Source organism: Spermophilus citellus (genome assembly GCF_964194105.1).
Source record: "Spermophilus citellus genome assembly, chromosome: 7".
Classification (NCBI taxonomy): domain Eukaryota; kingdom Metazoa; phylum Chordata; class Mammalia; order Rodentia; family Sciuridae; genus Spermophilus; species Spermophilus citellus.
The window spans coordinates 29,283,320-29,305,027 of NC_138188.1; the positions used below are offsets into that span (position 1 = coordinate 29,283,320).

The 21,708-nt window shown below is 37.5% G+C and overlaps 1 protein-coding gene across 5 annotated transcripts in view; it reads left to right on the top strand.

Moving 5' to 3' along the window:
* NEK11 (NIMA related kinase 11) overlaps window positions 1–21,708 on the top strand; it is a 319,132-nt gene that overhangs the window by 200,861 nt on the left and 96,563 nt on the right. For all 5 annotated transcript variants that reach the window (XM_081301665.1, XM_081301666.1, XM_081301667.1 and 2 more), the window contains one exon: window positions 3,064–3,224. In XM_081301665.1, the coding sequence (XP_081157791.1) occupies window positions 3,064–3,224 (161 nt within the window). The remainder of the gene's footprint in view (window positions 1–3,063; window positions 3,225–21,708) is intronic.

Below are 21,708 nucleotides of genomic sequence, written 5' to 3' on the forward strand. Positions count from 1 at the left end.
GGTGTTTCTATATAATATATGCTAGTACTTTTCTTTGAAGTGGTCATATTCTAGATCAATGGTTCTCAGAATGTGACCCCTGGACCAGCATCATCAGCATCACCTGAGAACTTGTTAGATATGCAAATTCTCAGTTACCACCCCAGACCTACCAAATCAGCTGTTTGGGGAGTGGGGCCAAGCATTATGTGCACTACAGGCTCTGCAGGTGGTCCTGATGCTCAGTCTAGGCTTAGAGGAAGAGATTTATGTGTGTCTTAATTGAAGGGTTTGACAAAGGCCACCCTTTTCTCCAGCTTGGATATGCAGCACCTTTGTCCAAACTCAGACAATAACTATTGGATTCCTTCATAACCACACTCTGTCACTGCCCACCCAGTGCAGGAAATCTGGAATGCTACTGCAGTGTGTCTGTTATGAGACTGACTTCAGGGCGTGAGGAAATTAAAGTTGTTTATCACAGCCCATTTTCTCCTCTGTGACAGGGGAAATGAGGCTTAGCCTAACAAGGCTTCAAATTGGGCTCAGGCACAAACAACACACAGCTTGACAAACACAGTTTAAGCAGGCTTACATTTCTTTGACTTCCCCTTTGAAACTGAGCCCTTTCTTAAGCAGCACAAAGGTATGTTGAGCTTACTTAAAAAGTGCTGGAAATGGAATCATCCCAGTCTGATCTTGTTTTGAATAACCATTTTATACTTGTTATGTATTTGTGATTATCTAATTTCATATTTCTTCCTGGTGTGGGTATTAACTGGAAAAAGTACCATGGTTCCCATTCTACTTCCAACCATAACTAACATTTATTGGGTACATCCCATAGTGTGGTGAATAGTGCACAATTCTGTGAGATGTATATTATCATCTCTATTTTATAAATGAAGAATCTGAACTGCTGAAAGTTTAATTAATGCCCAATGTTATGAAGCTATTTTTAAGTCCTGATTCAGTGTAGGTCTTTTTGATGCCCAAGCCAGCATTCTAAACCAAATTGTGGATTGAGAAGTTACAATAGGGAGTAACAAATAGCATTTTTAAAGAATTGAATAGAATGGAAAACACCAGAATGTAGCACATGTAGTTTGGGTAGTAGGTCTTGATGCATGAAACTTTTGTTTTAATTCCAAAGATGCATGTATATACACACATATAAATATGTTGCTGTATACTGGGAACAATATAGAATATATTTTTTACTGTATCATACTCACATTTGAAAACAAAGTTGGGGTTGGGAGGAACAAATAGAAAGAGAAAAAGTGAGCAAGAGGGAAAAGTATGAAAGAGTAAATGAATGACTAACTATAAAAGAGACACAAGACTGAAGGAGGAACAGTAGAAGGGAACAAGAAGGGAAAGGATGGCAACTCTGTAAAAGAGACACAGAGATTTGGGTAAAGTCTAGGGAGGAGGAGGTCATATGGAAGTCACATGACTCCATCCACCATTCCATTCAGCATATGCTCCTACTTGATGGCAAAACAGAGCTCTCTTGTTGGATTTAAGCTTTCATATACTTCTCATGCTGTTATTCCTATTCTGAATGCAAGTTGAATATTTTTATAAAGTGTGATTCCTATATCTAAATCATCTATCTCATCTGGCTCTCAACACAAAATCAGTGGTCTTAAGGGGAAATAGGATTTGTTGAAATCAATGAATGTGTAAGATCCTCAATGTGCCCCTTGCAAAGTTGGCAAAGGCAATTTTGAGTAATGTAATTTTTGTCTTTTTAGCAGACTAATTTTGATTCCACTGCATAACCTCTTGTGTTTTAGTGGGAAAACACAGATAACAAATAGATATTAAAGTCTTTTCTTGCCAGGAAACTCTACATCCATTAAGAATTTTACTTTCAAAGGATTCTGGAGTTGATTAATAAAAAAACCCATTTTCACACTTGTGGAAATTGAGTGAATATTTGTATGAAGCTTCCATACATACATACAGATACTTTCAAAAGCATCTTATTATTGAATCTTCATAACTACTTAGGTAGATTGCCCTCATGTAAATTTTACTGAGAAACTGGAGCTCAATAAATTTAAGTACCTTGCCCAGATTTTTCTATAGAAGGAGATAAAGATAGATTCAAACCTTAATTCTTAGACTCTGAATGTTTTTTCCACTAGACAAAAAGAATAAAAAATGGCTTGAAAAACAGTGGTTTGTGTCACAATTTAGAAGAACAATTTTGTTTTTAAGAGTGTGGTGCAAAATCTAAAATGCCCACTCTTTTACTCTGGTAGCATATCATTATGTAATTTCTTCCACTCCCACCCCAAAGATATTTCTCTATTTCTAGGCTCCCATTAGCAAATTAGAGTTGATATTGCTATACTTTCTTGTGATCCATCCTTGGCCTTTCTTGGTTGAAGATTATTGAAAGTACCAATTCTCTTGCAGTGGCTAACAATGTTGTATCTAGTAATGGGTTATTGGCATCAACTAAAGTGGGTATTCTTTCCTTTTTATTTTTCCTTTTTTTAAAAAAAATAGATGTTGTTGTCAGTGTAAATAGGACTCACCAGAGTGAATTACATTTTAAAAGCCTTCATAGACTGTTAGAAAACAATTGTGATATTTTCCCCAGCTTGCCAAAATACCATTGCTATATATCCTGTCCATCTTATTTGGTCCCACTACTAATATTTTATTTAAGAAAGAAACTTCCAGAAAAATGCTAACCGTTTCATTCCAACTATCTCTGCTAAAAACTTTATGTGTTGTGTAATAAAACCTTTTCACCAGTGTATTTTGTCCTTATTTTTCTCCTAAATCCCCTCATTTTTAATAAGGATTCATGCTCCATTTCTTCTTGTTTTATGGACTTCATCTCCTACCTTCTAAAGGTAGCTGTAAATGAAAGTGTCTTTGCTTTCCTCCACTGGTTTCATTTGCTGAGTGTTTACTATATTAAATAATATATTTTAAGAAGCTAAGATTCATCCCTACATTCCATAACAGCCTTTTCAGCCCAAATAAAATATACATCTCTGGGACAACATGGGGGATCCTAGCCTCATTAAAATTTTACTAACTGATTGTTGTTTATTTCAGAAATCCCTGAAGACCCTCTTGTGGCTGAAGAGTATTATACCGATGTGTTTGATTCCTGCTCTGAAGATAGTGAGGAGCAAGAAGAAGAAATAGTGTTCTCAGGACTGGAGGGAGAGGTCAAGGAAGAGGGACCCCAACCAGCTTACAGAACAAACCAACAGGTACCTGCCTCTCCAGTCAGAAGTAGTGGAATTGTCTGAGGTACTGACTAGACATCTCAGAAAGATTGAAGGAAGTCTTAAAACCTGAAGTGGACGACAAGACCACTAGAATATTTTTATGATGGCTCCATGTATAAACCTTCCAAGGGCAAGGGGCAGGTAGGATTTTAAGAATCTCTCTGGGCCAAGTTGACAAGGGAAGGACCAACATACATAGCATTTATTGGAGGAGCAAGGGGATGGTGCACAGTTCATTGTTTGCACACTAACAAGTGCCTCAGATGCAACTATTGAATAAATAAACAATGCATATGTCTATTTAGAAGGGACAATAGATTTTAATATAGTTTTCTGCCTGGTAATCAAATTTGGAGTCTTCATTTTACAAATTTAATACAAATACATATTTGTAAAGACTGACTTTGTTCTGGGCATAACAGATGATATTTCTAGCTACTTTCAGCTTCTGAGGGCCCATTCTTACATACACTGCTGAGTCTTTCTAAGTGTATACCCTCATAATAGAGCTCTTTAATTGTGGCACGACTAAGCCTGATGTGAGTAATAGGCCAAGAAATGGTCCTGATGTCTGTTTTCTCTGTGAGTGTCTATAGGAGAGTTAAGCAAGAGGTATGTGAAGAGAAAGCAGATGCCTATGGGAAATTTATGAACATGTACCTCTTTTTCTTCTTAAACCATAAGCCTGGCAATCCTTCCAATCCTACGCTACCATGAGGTACAGAAGCTTTTTATTAACTGGAAACTATTCAGCTACTAAAATAAAAGTCAATCAGGGATACCTGAGACAATGGAAACTTAATTTGGGGAGATGATTTTTGTAGTGTATAAACTACATAAGGTTGTACATAAACCATTCAACCACTTTTTAATGAAAACTGAGCAATCGATCATAATATGCAATAAAACCAACAAAAGATGTTTCTCAAGTTCTATATAAGAGAAAGAGAGAAAAGAAGGGAGAAAGGAACTAGTAGGGAATAGGTGTAAGACCAAGCAGAGAAAGAAATGAGAGAAATAGAAAAAAGAGAAAGAATTAAAGAATTTAAGAGACAAATACTTGAGACGATAAACAAATAAATTATTGACAAAAATACAGAAGAAAGTGGGGTAAGATTCAGAATGCCAAAATACAAACTTTCCTTTTAGCATTTCCCATCTTTTCCAGTGACTGCGGGGGATAAAAAACAAACCAGAGCCTACTACTGTAAATTGAAAATATAATTTCCATTTGCTTCTGTACCATTGTTATAAACAACTGAAAAAAATGTTATTCCAATATTATAGAAACTTTATTCTGAGCCTGTTGTTGCAAAATATGATATGCAAAATTCATACTCAATATTTTGCTCTTAGAGCCTCAATTTTTTAATAAAATAAGTCAACTCAGAAAATTACAGGAATAAAATACATTGCAGACACCACCTAGGTCAAGAAATAAAGCTCTGAAAGCTTTATCTTTTCCATTGTTGCCAGAACTTAGGGTTGGAAATCAGATTTCTTATATCTAATTGAATCTAGCCTTTCTCACTTTTGGATCACATGCAAGTTACTAAACTTCACTATGTCTCTGGTTTCTAATCTGTAAAATGGGAGAAAAATGGTTCCTCCTCATAGAATGGGATTTTTTTGTTGTTGTTTGTTTTTGGTCCCAGGGATTGAACCCAAGGGTGCTTAACCACTGAGCCACATCTCCAGCACTTTTTAAATATTTTTTTTTAGAGACAGGGTCTCACTGAGTTGCTAAGTGCCTCACTAAGTTGCTGAGGCTGGATTTGTACTGGCGATCCTCCTTATTCAGCCCCCTGAGCTTCTGGGATTACAGGCATACCACAGCTTCCAGCTCCATAGAGTGGTTTAAAGATTAAATGAAATAATTAATATAAAATATATATTATAGATCCCAGAATGTAATTATGTACTTAATAAATATGCAGTAACTTAGCTATTATTGTGAAGTTACCCAGCCATCCTATGGCCTTTTTATGATACCAATAAAACTCTTTAAAGTGAGATTTTACAATTGTAGATGAACACAATACCTTTATCTTGTTTATTTATTTATTTTTATGTGATGCCAAGGATTGAATCCAGTGCCTTATACATGCTAGGTGAGCGATCTACCACTGAGCCACAACCCCACCCTCACAATTGTAGTATTTCTTAAATTCCTTCTTCTAATGTCTTAAGGCATGTGATAAACATGAGAACAGGGATTTTGCTTTCTGGACTGTGTATTTGTCACATGTTATATGACAATTTTTGTTGATTTAAAATAATCAGTTGGGGCAAGGTGCTAAGTCTTCTCACATACATAATGGTGTTTTGTCTCATTGGATAGTTATTCTCATTCCTGTTTTCCAGATGAGAAAAGTGTGTTTCTGAGAGAGGAATAACTTGCCAGCAGTCCAGCTAGGGAAGGGTCAGAACCTGCTTCCAGCCTAGGGTAGCCATATTCCTAAACCAGGTGTATCCTACTACACAAGGTATATCCATCTAGCATGGACTTGGTATAGTGGAAACAGGAGTGTAAATCACTGAATATTGTATTAGATATGGGTAATTACAACCTTATTTTTGTTGTTTGTCTCTTCTTCTTCCTCTTCCTCTTCCTCTTCCTCTTCTTCTTCTTCTTCTTCTCCTCCTCTAACCCAGAGGCACTTAACCACTGAGCTATATCCTCACATCGTCAGCCTCTTTTTATTTTGAGACAGGATCTTACTAAGTTACTTAGAGCCTCGTTAAATTGCTGAGGCTGGTCTTGAACTTGTAATCTTCCAGCCTCAGCCTTAGCATGTGCCACCACACCCAGCTCCCTCCATGGTTTTGTTTGTTTGTTTTGTTTTGTTTAAGAACTAATTCAATGTAGTTTCTCCATTCCAAAAAGTGATGGGTGGGAGGATGTCATGGATGTTAGTTCTTCATTTTGATTTAGAAACACATTAATTACACTTCAGCACTCAGTGCAGAGATCCAGACACATCACTTTTTTAATTATGTGAAACCTATAGCTGCCTCTGACATTTACCTCTTTTTCCTCTTTTCTCCAGTCTTGCCCTTGAGCCCTGAGTATGCTAGGGTCTGTTTGGATGGTCATCATACCTATGTTTTGTTTTGTTTTGTTGCAAATAATCAGAGCAAAGTTAATTACATTTTCTTCTGATGGGAATCATATTTTGAGGGGGAAGTGTTTTCAGAAATATAAACAGCTACAGGCTTCATCGTGATTGATTCCTGAGTCTTGGTGACAACAATGACAATCTTTGTAGCAGTGGCATCTCCAGAGCAGTTTTGTTAAGCACCTAATTGCTGTTGGTTGCCAGTTGTTCCTTTGCTGAGAGAAGCAAAGCATCAATGACACCTTTATCACAAGCCACTATCATATTGTTGATGGCTACTCTGTGAAGTCTGTGTTCACCAAATTGAAATAGCCTCTTAGATCTCAGAATAATAGAGTTTATAGTTGCCATCACAATAGGGTTATCCACAGCATTTGTAGGACCTGTCACTGAAAGAGTTTCATGTGCCCTGATGGGCATGTCTTGGGGCTTCAGGCTGATGAGTGTTTTCATTAGTTCTTCTCTCTTTCCCTTACTGCCTTGCCCATTGTTTCCCTCTCCAAGACTAATAAATGGCTCAGGTGCACTAGTAATACACATACAAGATGGGCAACACAGAACTCCCTCCACAAAGCCTCTGTTTAATGCAGGCCACATTCAATGAGTCTTGTTTTAAAACGGCTTTTCAGGACCATGATATTTGTTCCTGCTAAGATGAAGGACTACAGAGGCCCATTTTTTTTTCCAGCTAATCCAGAAGTTTTCAGATCTTTCAGTCGTCTGAAAGTCTCTCTGAACACCAAAGCCTTAGGAAAAGAAGAAGTACTCTTCCATTTGAAATGTGGCCACAGAGAGAAAACTGTATACAGAGTAAGTAAGGCTTAAGGTTCCCCTGGGGACCCTTGGATTAGACCATTATGAAGATAGATGCCTCAAGAGTTATTAATGAAGCATTAATCTGATTTTAATTATTGTAACAATAGCAGCTATCATTCCCAGAACCTTCTTTTCATGCTCAGTACTTTATATTCTGAGTCATCTTAGGTCCTCTGGGAAGTGGATGATAAGACAGAACTAGAAATGACAGAAAAAAGCCCATGCACAAGGTAGATAGGGAGCATCAAACTGTGCTGAAGGAGGGAAGGAAGGAGGAAGGGAGAAAGGGAGGATGGAAAGAAAAGGAAAGAAGTGAAACAAAGGCAGGAAGGAAAGACTGGGTAAAAGGAAGAAAGGAAAAAAGAAGGGAAGGAGCAGGGTAAGAAAGAAAGATTAATTGTGCAAAAACTTTAGATTGAAGTGCAGTCCTAAAAAAGGCTTGGCAAGCTGATACAGGTGGCCTCACAGCGAAGACTTCCATTTGCAGGAGTGCTGCACTGGGGAGGCATGCCCTGGCTCTAGCATCCCCTCTGCGCTCAGACTGGCAGGGAACCATCTAGGAAGAGCACAACCTCCCGTGGGGCTGGGACTTGTCAGGTCCTTAGGCTCATTGCTGCAGGCTGTCCTTGAAGGAAGTTGTGACACACCTCATAGCTGCCACAGATAAATAATTTAATTCTTGTAATGGACCCTTTGATGTATGTATTCTAGGTGAATTGTATCAAACCAGAATTTAACTAACTGGATTTTAATAAGGGACAGGGTAAGGGAGAAAGTGAGGGTTAGGAGAAAGGAAGGGGCCTGAATTAGGGATTTTAGGCAGTTCTCTCTGATACTTCAGAAGGTGAATATCCCAGAGTGAGATGAGCTGTGAGCTGTAAATCCAGAGTCCTCCTGCTGTATTTCAGTTCCTGTGTGTCTCTCATGTTATGAGTCTCTATTGCTTCAATTGTTGCACTTAGATTTACAGTCTCTTGTAATTTAAAGGTGCGTATTTTTAAATGTAGTTCCTCAGTGCAAGTCAACCATCTCATTTGTTGCTCAAAAAAGCAAGAACAGTGGGAGATATTTTGTGTCTAATTGATTTTGCGTAAATGCCAACTATAAATCCCAGGTCCCTTGAAAGATGAGACTGCTGTGACATCCCAACCTCATGTTAGAGGAAACTGAGGCTTAGGGAGGTGATTTCTCTAAGGTTACATAGCTATAAAGTAGCAGACCTCGACTCTCTGTTTAGCCCCTATTTTATACGGTATTTACCCAACAATGATAATCCCTCCTTTGCGAGTGGTGATAGAGGAAACACATGAAGTACAAAGGAACAGTTGAGGGGCCATTGCATTATCTGGTACCATGGCAAGATCTGTTTTACTAAGCAGAATTACTGAGCTTTGTACAAGGCAAAATTTATACCAGTTCTAGGAACAATGCTGAATTATGAAAAGTAAATTTAAAAAAAAAACAAACCTCTTTCCTTTGTGAAGGGATACAGATTTATCTCCTTCTACTCTGTTTTTTTTTTAATAGAAGATGCTAGAATTCTTGATTCCCAATAAGGACAGTGGTGTGCCTGCTATTTTACATTATCTGACCTGATTCATTTAATTGCATACACGGGAGAAAACACTTTCTGTCTTGAATTAACCTTAAAAGTCATCAGTTCTAAGGAGCAGCCTGCCAATGATTGCATGCTTTTTAGTCATTTCTCCATCAGTGTTCGCATGGGCTGTGTCCCAGGCTATAAAGCAGCCAGCCTTGCTGAGGTGTTAGTGGATACTACCAGTTTGCTGTGCCATTCCTCTAGGTGACTGGCCTTCTGTAGACTTAATGTGTGTTATTCAAAGAAGTGACTTCAGGGTGTCAGTTTCCACTCGTGCAGCCATCCCAGACCTCATTGCTGCTCCCTCTGTTTTTGCAGGGCATAGTACAGTAGGCCTTAGTTCTTACTTTTTTTTAATAGATCCACTGTTTTGTTTCAGAATATTCCTAAATTTCTTGCTCCAATATCAAAACATGAAAAAGAGAGAGACATTAGAGTGGATAAAGACAAAGTCACACTCAGCAGGAATTCAAGTTTCTGCATTTGTTTCAGTGTAAATGAAGTTATAGGTCACCAGCCCTATAGCCTCCCTGTTGATGGATGAGCAGAGGTCTACCAGCTGATGAGGGAGCAAAGGGACAGTGGCCTACAGTGTGAGATTCCCTGTGTTCTTCTGCTTCTGGAGCTGGGAGAGTGTGGTGGAGACTTTTATAGAACTAATAATACCAACTGCCATGGTACCTTTAGAATTTTCTTTCCAACAACCTTGTCCCTGTCATCTATCCTAGACCAATTCTAGTTTCCCCAGCTATCATCAGGGCTGAGGTTCACCAAGTATAGAGTTAAAAAAAAAAAAGCCTTCAAAAAACATGTAAATCTTTGTAAACAATCCTTGCAACAGAAAAATTAAAAGGTGCATCCCACTATTTTGTTTTAAATTCCACAAAGATTTAATTTTCTGAGTGTTTTATTCACATGGTAAGGAGAGTGAATACCATTTCATGGTATCCAGCCTAGAAGGAAAGGAGTGTGACGTGTCAGTGATGTTGTTGGAGGTGCCATCTTTTCTGTATGACTTGCCAATCTGGAGATACGTGGGGGCACATCATACTTGAGATGGCAGTAATCACAGTTAATCAAGCAGAACTATGTTGCAGTATGCCAGGTGCTCTGCTAAGCTCTTTGCATGCCTTATCCCATCTTGTACTCACCAGCACTCTATGGGGTTCATATTTTCCATCCCATTTTACAAATTAAGAAATTGTGAATAAGAGAGGATAATTAATTTAACTTAGATCACTGAATCCAATGACAAACTGAGATTCAAACCAGCAGATATGCACTGTGTTAACCACTAGTCATTTGGGGCAGGTATAGAACTCAATGTAGAAGTTAGTCAATGAGAAGAAAAGGAGATGCTTATGACCTAAAGGAAAGCTCCACCAAGTGAAAATGGACTATGACCTGATTATTTTAAATCATGTTTAAATCATAGGACATGGTTTTCTGCTTTCTCTGTAGGATCAAAATGAGAATAAAACTAGAACTGGCGTTGAAAGTAGTAATCTGCAATAAGTAAGTGTGTGTCATCAGGGCTTCCTTTTGGAATTTGAAAATATTTCTCTCTTTGTCCCAATAAATTTCCCTTAAATTGCAGGATGTTCTTTCCTAGACTACTAGACAGGTGGTATGTGAAGAATTAATCCAGATCAAGGAGAGGTGGCTTACCCTCCACACTGCTGGAGTTCTGGGAGTGGGATGTAGCAGAGAGAGAACTGATTTCACCAGCTCCTGGAAAATCCATTACCCCTGGTCTTGGGCAGGTGTTATGTCATCAGTCCATCAGCCCAACTCTCTTTTTTATTCTCTTCATCTTTTACGTTTCCAAACTGTATTCCAAAATAACTTGAATTCTGTCATCAAATACCTATAAATGTCTCTGACACCCTAAAGCAACCCCGCAGGCCCTGACTTGCTGGGAACCTGGGCATTAATAAGACAGCTGCAGTTAGAAGACTTTAATAATGCAGAGTAAACAAGATGCAAGCAGTGAAATGGAGACACATTGACAGTTGTGTTTCAGTGGTTCTGAATTTAGCAACAGAGGTACTTAGTGTTATAGGAGTTAGGGAGGCTTGTTTACAGTTCGAGTTTTGCAGATACAGCTCTATGTTGCCATCACTACACACATTTGGGGGCAGAAGGCAACCAACAGCATTGAGATATGAGTTAAGATCTCAGCTTCCTGATTCCAGGGCAACCCTATAAAAGTGCCATCAGCTCTGTCCTCTGACTTTGCATTAAACAATATCCTCTGCCTTTCCATGAATTATGAATGCATGTAAGCAAGTACTTGACTTTTAATGAGAGCAAACTGAGATGTGAAAGGTACATCTGAGTGTGCAGAAAATGGATAAGGTCACCTTAGTGTTTTGGTTTCTGTAACTTAGTGACATTTGGGGATGTTGTTGTAGATACAATTTGAGGAGAGTAGATAATTGCTTAGTAATGTAACTGGCAGAAAAGAAAGTAGATGAGTTGTTACTTGGACCATTCATTTATATATTATGTATTCTAGTGTTCTAGGCAACTGAATATATGGTAGTGAACAAATAGACACAGCCCCACTCTGATGGACATATCAGTCTCATGTATTTGAATAGTTTCTATTGACTGACAACTCCTCAATGTGTCTTCCATTCATCACTTGACTCCCCAGAACTCTAGGCTCACATACCTAGTATGCCAGGGAGTAGAATTAGAAGTCATATGGACCTCTGATAAACTCACCAAGCATGTTTCTGTCTTTGGAAGTCTGGAGTGCTCTTTCCACCAGATGCACAAGTAGTTTTCTCCCTCTCTGTCTATAAGTCTTTGCTTGTATGTACTCTCATTGGAGAGAACTCTGCCCACCTTAAATAAAATAGCATTTGCTGGCCTGAGAATCCATTTTCTGCCCTTCCTCCTTATTTACCTCCATAGTCTTTCACCATCTGAGTTACCACTATTTACTTGCTTATTCATTTATGATCTATTGCTTAATATTAGAATGAAAGAAAGCAGGGCAGAGATTCTATGTTTTTTTTTCCATTGCTGAATCCCCTACACCTTAAGTAGTGTTTGGCACAGAGCAGATTCTCAGTAGGTATTGTGAAATACATGAATAAATGAATGAACATAATGTATGATCTAGGGGGGCAGGTGGTCAATAAGCCAATACACAAACAAGTAAGAGCAACCATGAAATGAAGAAGCTGAAGTGGTAGAAGATATGAGCTTCTAGGGGGTGTGGAGAGACTTACTAAGAAGAGTCAGGGAGAACTTTTAGGAGATGCTTTTCAGCTATGACCTGAAGGATAGAAAGGGGCCAGATGCTACGAGATAAGGAAAAGAAGTTGGAGAGAAGTGTTTCAGGGAGAGGGAACAGAATGCAGAAAGGCCCCTGATTGTGAAAGGGCTGGGCAAGTTCTAGAAGCTGTGTAGTGAACAAGAAGGTCATCTGAGGTTGGAGATGCCAGACCAACTGTAGTTATACCATGAAGACCTTGTAAGGAGAGTGGATTCTAAGTGAAAGGCTAATTCAGTGGAGAGTAACTGAAACAAAGCCTTAAAATGAATCTATTGTGATATAAATGAGAACAAGGGTAGAGACTTGGCTGGAAGGAGGCCTGGGGGAACTGTTGGGGATGACAGATTTCTTTACACTTGTTTTGGACTGCATCTATTCAGGTGTACAACTCAGAATTATACACTTAAGATATATGCATCTTGGTGTATGCAGAGTTTATCTCAATAAAAACATACATCATCAACATTGCTATGGAGAGAGGGAAAAATAATAGAAAACTGCAACAGAGTTTCAATATTCTTGTACATTCATGAACCACGTGAGTCTCAGTCTGTACTGAGGTCACTTCCTGGCTGCTTATAGTCAGGGGGAACTTTGCAGGTTCCAGAAGGTTCTGGGTACAACCAAATGAGGTCTCTCGGGAGGAAAAATAGATCCAGAATGATCATAGGTGAGTAAGAAAGAGGGTTCTGCATGGTCTGCGGGATGACTCTGAGAGAAGAAATGACCAAGAGGTTAAATAAATCAGTTCACTTACACCTACACACTCACTGATATAGGGGACAGGTGAGTGTGAACATGTGCCTGGGGTCTCAGTAAAATGAAGCTCAGCTGAGCGCTTCTCTGTGACTGGAGCCATCACGGAAGGTTGTGTCTGCTTCATGCACATATTTATAGATCTGTGCCTGCTCTGGGTTGTTCAACAGATGGAGAACCTGGTGTCAGGTCTGGCAGCATACCATGAAGGCATCTGTGCATCTCTTCCCATTCATTTCGAGCAGCTTTCAGCCATTGGAAACCTAAGACACTTCTCTAACTGTGAAACTCTTTGTATTGGTATCTACCAAGCCTTCTCTGAATATGCCTTTGGGAGTCAGCATAGCCCCCCACCTAGGAGAATACTGAGGATGCTAGATGTAAATAGATGGTTGAGTTTGCAGTGCCTCAAGTTAAAGGACCAGTGAGCAGAATAATTCCCTGAAAGGCTCTTGAAAATGTCTAAAAATAGATAAACAATTTCAAAGGGACTGTTTGTTGGGCCCAAACTGAGTCCTCATTCTAAACCATGTTCTTATGGCAGCGAGGTACTTACATTTACTCACTCTTGTGGTTGCAAACCAAGGCCATCCACAGAGCTGAAGCAACCATGGAGGTCCTCGGTCATTGATTCTGTGTGATCACACCAGAAGGATTTCAGACAAGTCACTCAGAGTAGTAGAGATGAGTTTATAAAAGGGGCCAGGAAAAGGGAATACTCCCAAGAGAAAAAGGGAGAGTGGTTCCTCTTGGAGAGGAAGAGCACACCCTCCTGCCCTCTTGTTTTACTGGGGTTGGGGTCCCAGGGAAGGTTCTTGACTTGTGACTGACATCAGGATTACATCAGTCCCCACAGTGCATGGTCTTCCTCCATGGAGGGGATATTCTACTGTGATAATGACATGCTAGATCCAAGGCGACTCTGAGTCATCTTGGCCTGTGCTCACCAGTTCTGACTAGACTTGTTCTTATAGATTTTATGGTTGAGGATTTGCTTCTCATTTTCCTTATTTATTCATATTATCTCATTTTCTGAGTTCTGGAATCTGGTGTATGTAAAGATCACAGAAGTGCCCTGCTTCAGGATAACTTGTATTCTTCTTATCAGTAGCAAGGAGCCTCTTAGGTCTGCATTTCTCCAGCAGATAACAGGTTGTTTGCTGAGGAATATGGCATATCCTATCTACTTAAGCCAAGCAGGGCCAGAGCAGCTTCAGGCAAATCACCCTTCAAAATAAAGCATGCAGGGTCACAGCACAGTCTATACAATTATCCCTTTAAACCTCCTGTTTTCACCACTCATGTCTGTTCCCTATCAATATCACATATTTGTCACCAAACATAATATTGTGTGCAGCTATCATTTTACAAATATCATTGCTAGTTCTTTCCATTATTTATTCCTATATTCAGCTTTAACAAGTACTATAGAAATTGTTTTCATTTTCTACTTTTAAACCAGACCCTCTCCATTGGTTTATCATCTCCAACATTTTTCTTAACCAAAGGCTTTTTTTTTCTTTGCCAACTTATAATCATTTCTCCTTTTAAGTCATTTAGAGAGATGAAGAAATTCACTAGGATAAGTGGAAGAGAGAGAGATGTAGTGTCTTATGCCTATGTGCCTTATCTTCTTGACTTCTTCCTCTGCATCTTGATCCACATGATGGCTAAGAGTTCTTAGCCTTGGACAACAAACCTTTTGGTACTAGCCTTCCCCCAAGAATGTCTTCTTATTGATTTTTTTCCCTAATAGGTTGGCAGAGCCTCTTTTTCTTCCTCATTTTACCTATCTCACTGAGTTCAGTGGCAGTTTGAATGATATACCATGACTGGAGTCTCTTGAATGAGTGATTATTGACAACAAGTTGAGAAACAAACTTCCCTAGAAAGAGATTTCTTCAACTGCCCTTCCATTTCAACAACTGGAGCAGCAAGTTAAATATGCCTTTGGAGATTGGGGTTTACTTCAGGATGCTGGGAGACTATGTTAATCTTCAAAGGCATATTCAGAGAAGGCGTGGTAGATACCAATATACACATGGAATGCTATTTCAGAGCATATTAACAAATGCTTATTGTTAATATATGCAGGTATGGGTCTATGTGTTTTATAAATACTAGCATATTTGATTTTCCCAGCAATCCATTTTATAGATGAGGAAATAGAGACATGAATAGGTAAGTAATTTATTCAAAATACATGCAAATAGCAGGACTGGATTTAAACTCAAGCCCGAGGACTTGAAAGTCCATGTTCTTACTGAGCTGTGCCCCACATTTTGTCAGAACCTCATCTTTTGCCAGCGGTCAACCTTCCCTTATGACTTGGATAAACATGGATTCATTCCAATCAGCCTAGCCATCATATCCACTTTCTGGGGATTGTTTTAAAATTAACATCCATCAATTGTGGCCCAAAAGTATAAGGATGTTTTTTATTTGTTTTTATATTTTTGGTTTATTTTTTATTTATTTATTTTTTTGGAAAGAGGGAGCTCTGGGAATGCTTAAAAAGTAACATGGTGAAATTTTTATTTAAGTCATTTTATGTACATTGTCAGTTGTAGCTGAAACTGTCCTAAGTACTATACATGTCATAAGATTATTTTTTTCTAGAAGTAATATCTATGTATCAATATAATTGTATACTATTGGATTATGTTTTCAAAACAATATCTTGTCAACTTTCAAATCAAAGTTTCAGTTTTCCAGAACCAAAACAAGCCTTTCAGTATGCACAATGATAGTATTTGAAATTTGCCTCTAAGAACAAAAATTGAAATGTAAAGTACTATATGTACAGCTCTATTGGTAATTTGATTTGATGACTACATTTTTACCACCAGATTCTTTATTGAGCATTCAAATGTGAATATTTTTGAGAACTTGGTTCATGTGTCTATCAGAGGGTTAGATTAAAACAAAATAATGATTGTAGAAAATCTTTCTGGATTTGAAAGTTGCTTTTTATACTATTAAATTCTTCATGGTCAGGAGATTGTTATGTTTTCCCAGAGTCTGAATTATTTAATTATATAAAAAATAAGTTGACCAAATAAACAAAAGGAATGCTTAACAAGCACAGATAATTAATTCTTTTATTCCTCAATTGATTCAGAACTTTAAAAAAGAGTTTTTACAAAATTAGCATTTCAATTGAACTTTTGATTTCCAGTGTACATAAGATTCACAATATTAAAGTGACTGACCCAAAAGACTTCAATAGAAACATGATTCTTTTGATTAAATTCTGTTGCCTTTTAATCCATTGCTAATATATCTAACACCATACTTTACACACCCAAGTTACTCAAATATTTCTTGAATGAAAACAGGGATAAGGAGGAGATTTTGTTATCATTTTAAATATATATTATGTCAAAAGTATATAATATGTTAATATTCAAGGATTCAATGTGAATTATGTAGTTATAAAACTATACACACACACACACACACACACACACACACACACATATGTGGACACATGATTTTAAATGTAAAGCTCCGCAGAGAAAAAGCATCATGTTCTTGGAGCCTATAGGGAAGGTAAAAATACCTGAGATTTGATTTACTTACATACTCCTTCTTAGAAATAATTTATTTTTTTCACAGATATAACTTAGGATTATTAAATATACTATGGTCAGTTAAGAAAAAGAGTAATAATCATGCAATGGTTAATTTTATGTGTTAAACTTGACTGAGCCACAGGGTGACTGTTATTTGGGCAAATATTATTCTAGGTGTTTCTATAGAGATGTTTTGGGTGAGATTAACATTTAAGTGAGTAAGCTGAGTAAATCAGACTTTCCACCATAATGTGGACAGGCATGCAATCAGTTCAAAGCCTGAAGAGAACAAAAAGGTTGACCCACACTTCCTAAGAGATCATTATTTATGCCCAACTGCCTTTAGACTGGGATATTGGGGTGGAGGTTCTGCCTTCAGATTCAAGCTAAATAATTTGTTGTCCTGCATTTCTAGTATATGGACTCACCTTGCAGATCTTGGGACTTGCCAGCCTCCGCAACTAGCCAATCTTTTATATTCTCTCTCCCTCTCCTGGCCTCTCCTCTCCTTTCCTCTCTTTTCCTCTTCTTTCCTTTCCTTTCCATTTCTGTTTCCATGGAGAATCCTGAATAATACAAATATAGATGAAAACCTTATAGAAATCCCAGGACAAATGAATTCAATAAAGAATGAACTGGGGAACCTAGAAATTATGAACTAATGCAGGAAGCTTTATTAATTTATTTGTCCATATGAGGATTTCCCAAATAATATTCCTGGGCCTTCCATGGCCAATTAGGTTTGGGAAACCATGAAAGTTTTAGATCTTTCTTTTCTAGAAGGATCCTTAGAACTTTCAATGTATCCATGAGTATTATGCATCTCCAAGCTAGAATATGCAGCATTTTCAAGGTATTTTCATATATTGCTCAAAGAAAGGTCTTTGGACATATTTCTTTTACATACTTTGGTAATGCTGATCTATGTTGCTGAGTAACAAAGTATACTATAGAAGGTCTTATAGGTTGAGTTGATGAAGAATAGTTTCAAACTAAGGCCAAGGCAAATAAACATATGACCTACACAATTAAAAATCCCAGTTTCACCAGGTTACAGGATATGTAATAGAAATAACTTTGGATCTACTAGAATATGAAATTGAGACGGTGAATCATCCCCAGAAAGTACCTATCACAAAACAAGGAGAGCCTGAGAGACACTAATAAGCATAAAACTGAATTTGGGAAGAGAAACTAAGCCTGCCACTCACATTCTTCCCACAGTCGCTGACTGTTTTGTATGATTTGTATGTGGTCACAGAGAAAGCTGTAGCCTAGGCTCCAACACAGAGCAGGGTAATCTTTTAAAAAAATATATTTAATTTATTTGTTTTAATCAGTTATATATGACAGCAGAATGCTCTTCGATTCATTGTACACAAATGTAGCACAATTTTTCACTTCTCTGGTGGTACACAAAGTAAGGTCCCACCATTTGTGCAATCATACATGTACCTAGGGTAATTATGTCCATCTCATTCCACCATCTTTCCTGTCCCCAGGCTCCCTTCACTCCTCTCCCACCTCTTTGCCCAACCCAAAGTTCCTCTACTCATCATATACCCTTCCCCATTATGGATTAGCAGCATCCACTTATCAGAGAAAACATTCAGCCTTTGATTTTTTGGCATTGACTTACTTTGTTTAGCATGATATTCTCTAACTCCATCCATTTATCTGCAAATGCCATAATCTTATTCTCTTTTACTTCTGAGTAATATACCATTGTGTATATAATATCACAGTTTCTTTATCCATTCATCTATTGAAGGGCATCTAGTTTGGTTCCACAGTTTGGCTAATGTGAATTGTGCTGCTATAAACATTCATGTGGCTGCATTACTGTAGTATGCTGTTTTTAAGTCCTTTGGGTATAGACCAAGGAGTGGGATAGCTGGGTCTAATGGTGGTTCCATTCCAAGTTTTTTAAGGAATGTCCATACTACTTTCCAGATTGGTTGCACCAATTTGCAGTCAGAGCAGGGTCATCTTTTGAGAGTTTGTCCAGAGGCAGCAACAGAAACTTTCCTAAAAGTTCCCTCTTGGGGTGGGCATGTTGTCATATGTGTTCCTGATGTCAGCTCCAAAATAGTCAGAAATCGCCTTATGATAGAATATTTGTGAGCCTAGAAGGAGAACCAAGGAGAAAAGATAGAGAGAAGCAGGGATACCCAATCAGCCAACTTAAAAGGAAACTACACAAATAAAACCTTCTGAAAGAATTCAGTGGGGAAATATGTTCAAAGTTTTCACAGGATTAAGAGGCTTTCTTACTTGGTAAGGAAGAAATAGATATTTTGTTGTGATATGTATTTATCTTTCATTATTCAAAAAGGATATTGTGAGGGAAATGCATTAAAGTGAGGCAGGAATGGAAGCAAGAGGAAGTAAGGAGATTCGCTCAGTTCAGGCAAGAAGATCATGGACACTTGAACAAGAGTAGCTATTGGAGTTTTACTTTTAATACATATCTCTTTTTCTTTTCATAAAAAGAAAGACCTTTTGTACTCTCAACTTGGCTTTGGTAGTACTACCAACCACCTGATGGTGGGGAACATACATTTCTGGGGAAATTGATTTGGGTTGTTTGTTCCTGCAAGAGTGGAGAATCATTAAGAGCACCAATAGGGATTCCCTAGCGACACAGTATCATCCATCCTAGGCTATCCCTCCCACATAAATGATTGTCTTTCTCAAAGTGGTTGGCTTAAGCTACATTCATCTTCCACATTTTTATACACATTTGGTTCATAATCAATATTTTCTGAATGAAATAGAACTGAGTAAAAAAGTGACGCATTTTTTTCTCATGAATTAAATCTTTCACCACAACTAGCTCTAAAGTGAGGAAATAATCTAGATTATTTAACATGACAAAACTGCCTGATAACTAAATGATGATTCATGAAATGTGATTGCTGCTGTGGATTGAACCCAGGGCCTCATACAAGCTGGGCAAGCATTTGCTCTACTACTGAGCTACATTCCAATTGTGATTTACCTTCTCAGCCTCCCAAATACCTGGGATTACAGGTGTGTGCCACCACCCCCAACTGCAGCATGAGGTTTACAATCCTGTGAAGTCCTCATCTAACTTCCTCCTTTGATATGCCTGTCTTGCTGCCTAAGCTTTTGCCATTAGAAATTATTTCCCCTAAAATAAGGTTATATCCCTTATGAAGCCAAAATATCCTGAGATAATTCATGAGCCTTATGATTTTGGCTGTAATGGATCTACCATATCTTTTTTTTTTTTTTTGAAAGAAAGCAGATTTTAGGAGAGAAGAGGATGAAAAAAGAACACACTGTAGCTCATTATGGAGAAAATATACTACTTGGGTGTGTGGAGAAAAGGGCAAGAGCAGAGGAAGAGGAGGGTTTCTGAGTGTTCATACTCAGTGGCAAAAATTCCGTTTCAAAGTGGCTAAAAACAGATAATAAATATGAAGTAAATATTTGTAGAAATAATCATTATAATGTTATACATATCACGATAAAATGGAAACAACTTACATGTTTAATGAAAAAGATATGGATAAATACATATAATAGTTTTAGAATGCAATATTTCCAAGTTATCAAAATTGTGTTTCTGAAGAAGATTTGATTGCATAGGATAAAAGTCCAAACAAAATGTGTGTAATATGCTTTATGGATATACATATGTTATATCCATAAATATATATATCAAAAATCTAAAAGATAGACACATACCATATATAATACATATGTAATAAAATTTCAAATATCTGTAGAACTATATAGAAAAGATTATGAGTGTGAATGTTAATAGTAGTGGGATTGGGAGTGATGTTTATTTTCTTTGATGATTTTCTATATTTTCCAGTTTAAAAAATAAATTAATTACTAGAAGAAATACCATTCTAAATCTATTATAAATATTGTTTAAATGGGGAGATTGCTCTAGATAGCTGCTAGGCAAGCACTGATAGTTACCATGTACATTATGGGTCTGATTAGTCGTATTGAAAACAGCTCGCCTTTCCTCCTTAGAAGCAACTTCTAATGCATTAGCCAATTGTCCATATCTGGGTATTTGACTAAACTTGAATCTGTGGGACAGGTTTTCAGAATTGAATCTTACAAGGTGTTCTTCATGCTTCTAAAGCTTAACTTTTCTTTTATGAAGAGGTTGATGGTTGTAGGAGAAAGAGGCTTAAAGAACATCTAACTTCATTAACAATTTGTTATTTTCAGAGCATTTGAAAATCTGTCTATCAGCAGATTGGCTGATCATCTTACTGGCTGAGATGTCTAAATTGGTGGCACTAACATTTGATATTTATTAAGTTATAGTTGTTCCCTTGGGCTGCTTAGCTCCAGCTAAGTTCAATTTAAATTGTGAAACAAAAATTCACATTAATAGTTAATTCCCATAATACATGAGATATAATACACTCATGATAATGTTTTCGGTGACCAAATCTCTGCTAAAGTGCACATAAAGGGCAGAATATCAAGAAATATACTTGGAAAGGTGTGCCTGTTACTTCCATTTGTTTTCTCTTTCTCAAGGGGTAAGCATACTTCTGTTGGTATCATTTGTGTTTAAATAAATGATAATTTTGGAAGACTAGGCATGAGTTCATTTGCATTTAATGTAAAAAATGTTTTGATCTTACTTATGAATTGTCTCTTTTTCAAAGTAGAGAAAGTTTAATTTAAAGGTTAAAAGGTACAGTTGGCATACCATCTTATTCCACAGTTTATAATCTATTAATATCATTTACATTGATCCTCAAATTGTTCCTGAATTGACCAATAAGGAAAAAAATGTGTGTCAAGATAATAGAGATTGCTCAATAGGTCTCAACCAGAGGAGACTTTGCCCCAATTCCACTGGAGGTTTGGCAGGGTCTCCTTATGTTGTTGATTTTCACACTTAGGGATAGGGAAGGTGAGATGGGAATGTCCTACTGACATATAATGGTTTGAAACTACAGATGCTGCTAAATATCCTTCAGTGTATTAGACAGAATTATCTGTTCCCAAATGTCAATAGTGCTAAGGTTGAGAAATCCTGTTGTGTATAGATAGATGGAAGAAGTAAACGCTGTAAAATATTTACATCAGGATTAAAAGGTATACAGGAATTTTTATACTGTCTGAAACTTTTCTGTAAGTCTAAAAGTGTTTCAGAATTTCAAAAAGATTTAAATAGGTACAGTTGGCAGTTTTGGTCTTTATACCCCTGTTTACAGCTTTGAGAGAGAAAATGATTTGTCCTTTGTTGTGAATATGAATTCAGCCCAGTTATTGTCCATGATCTGTGAATCCATAGTCTACAGAG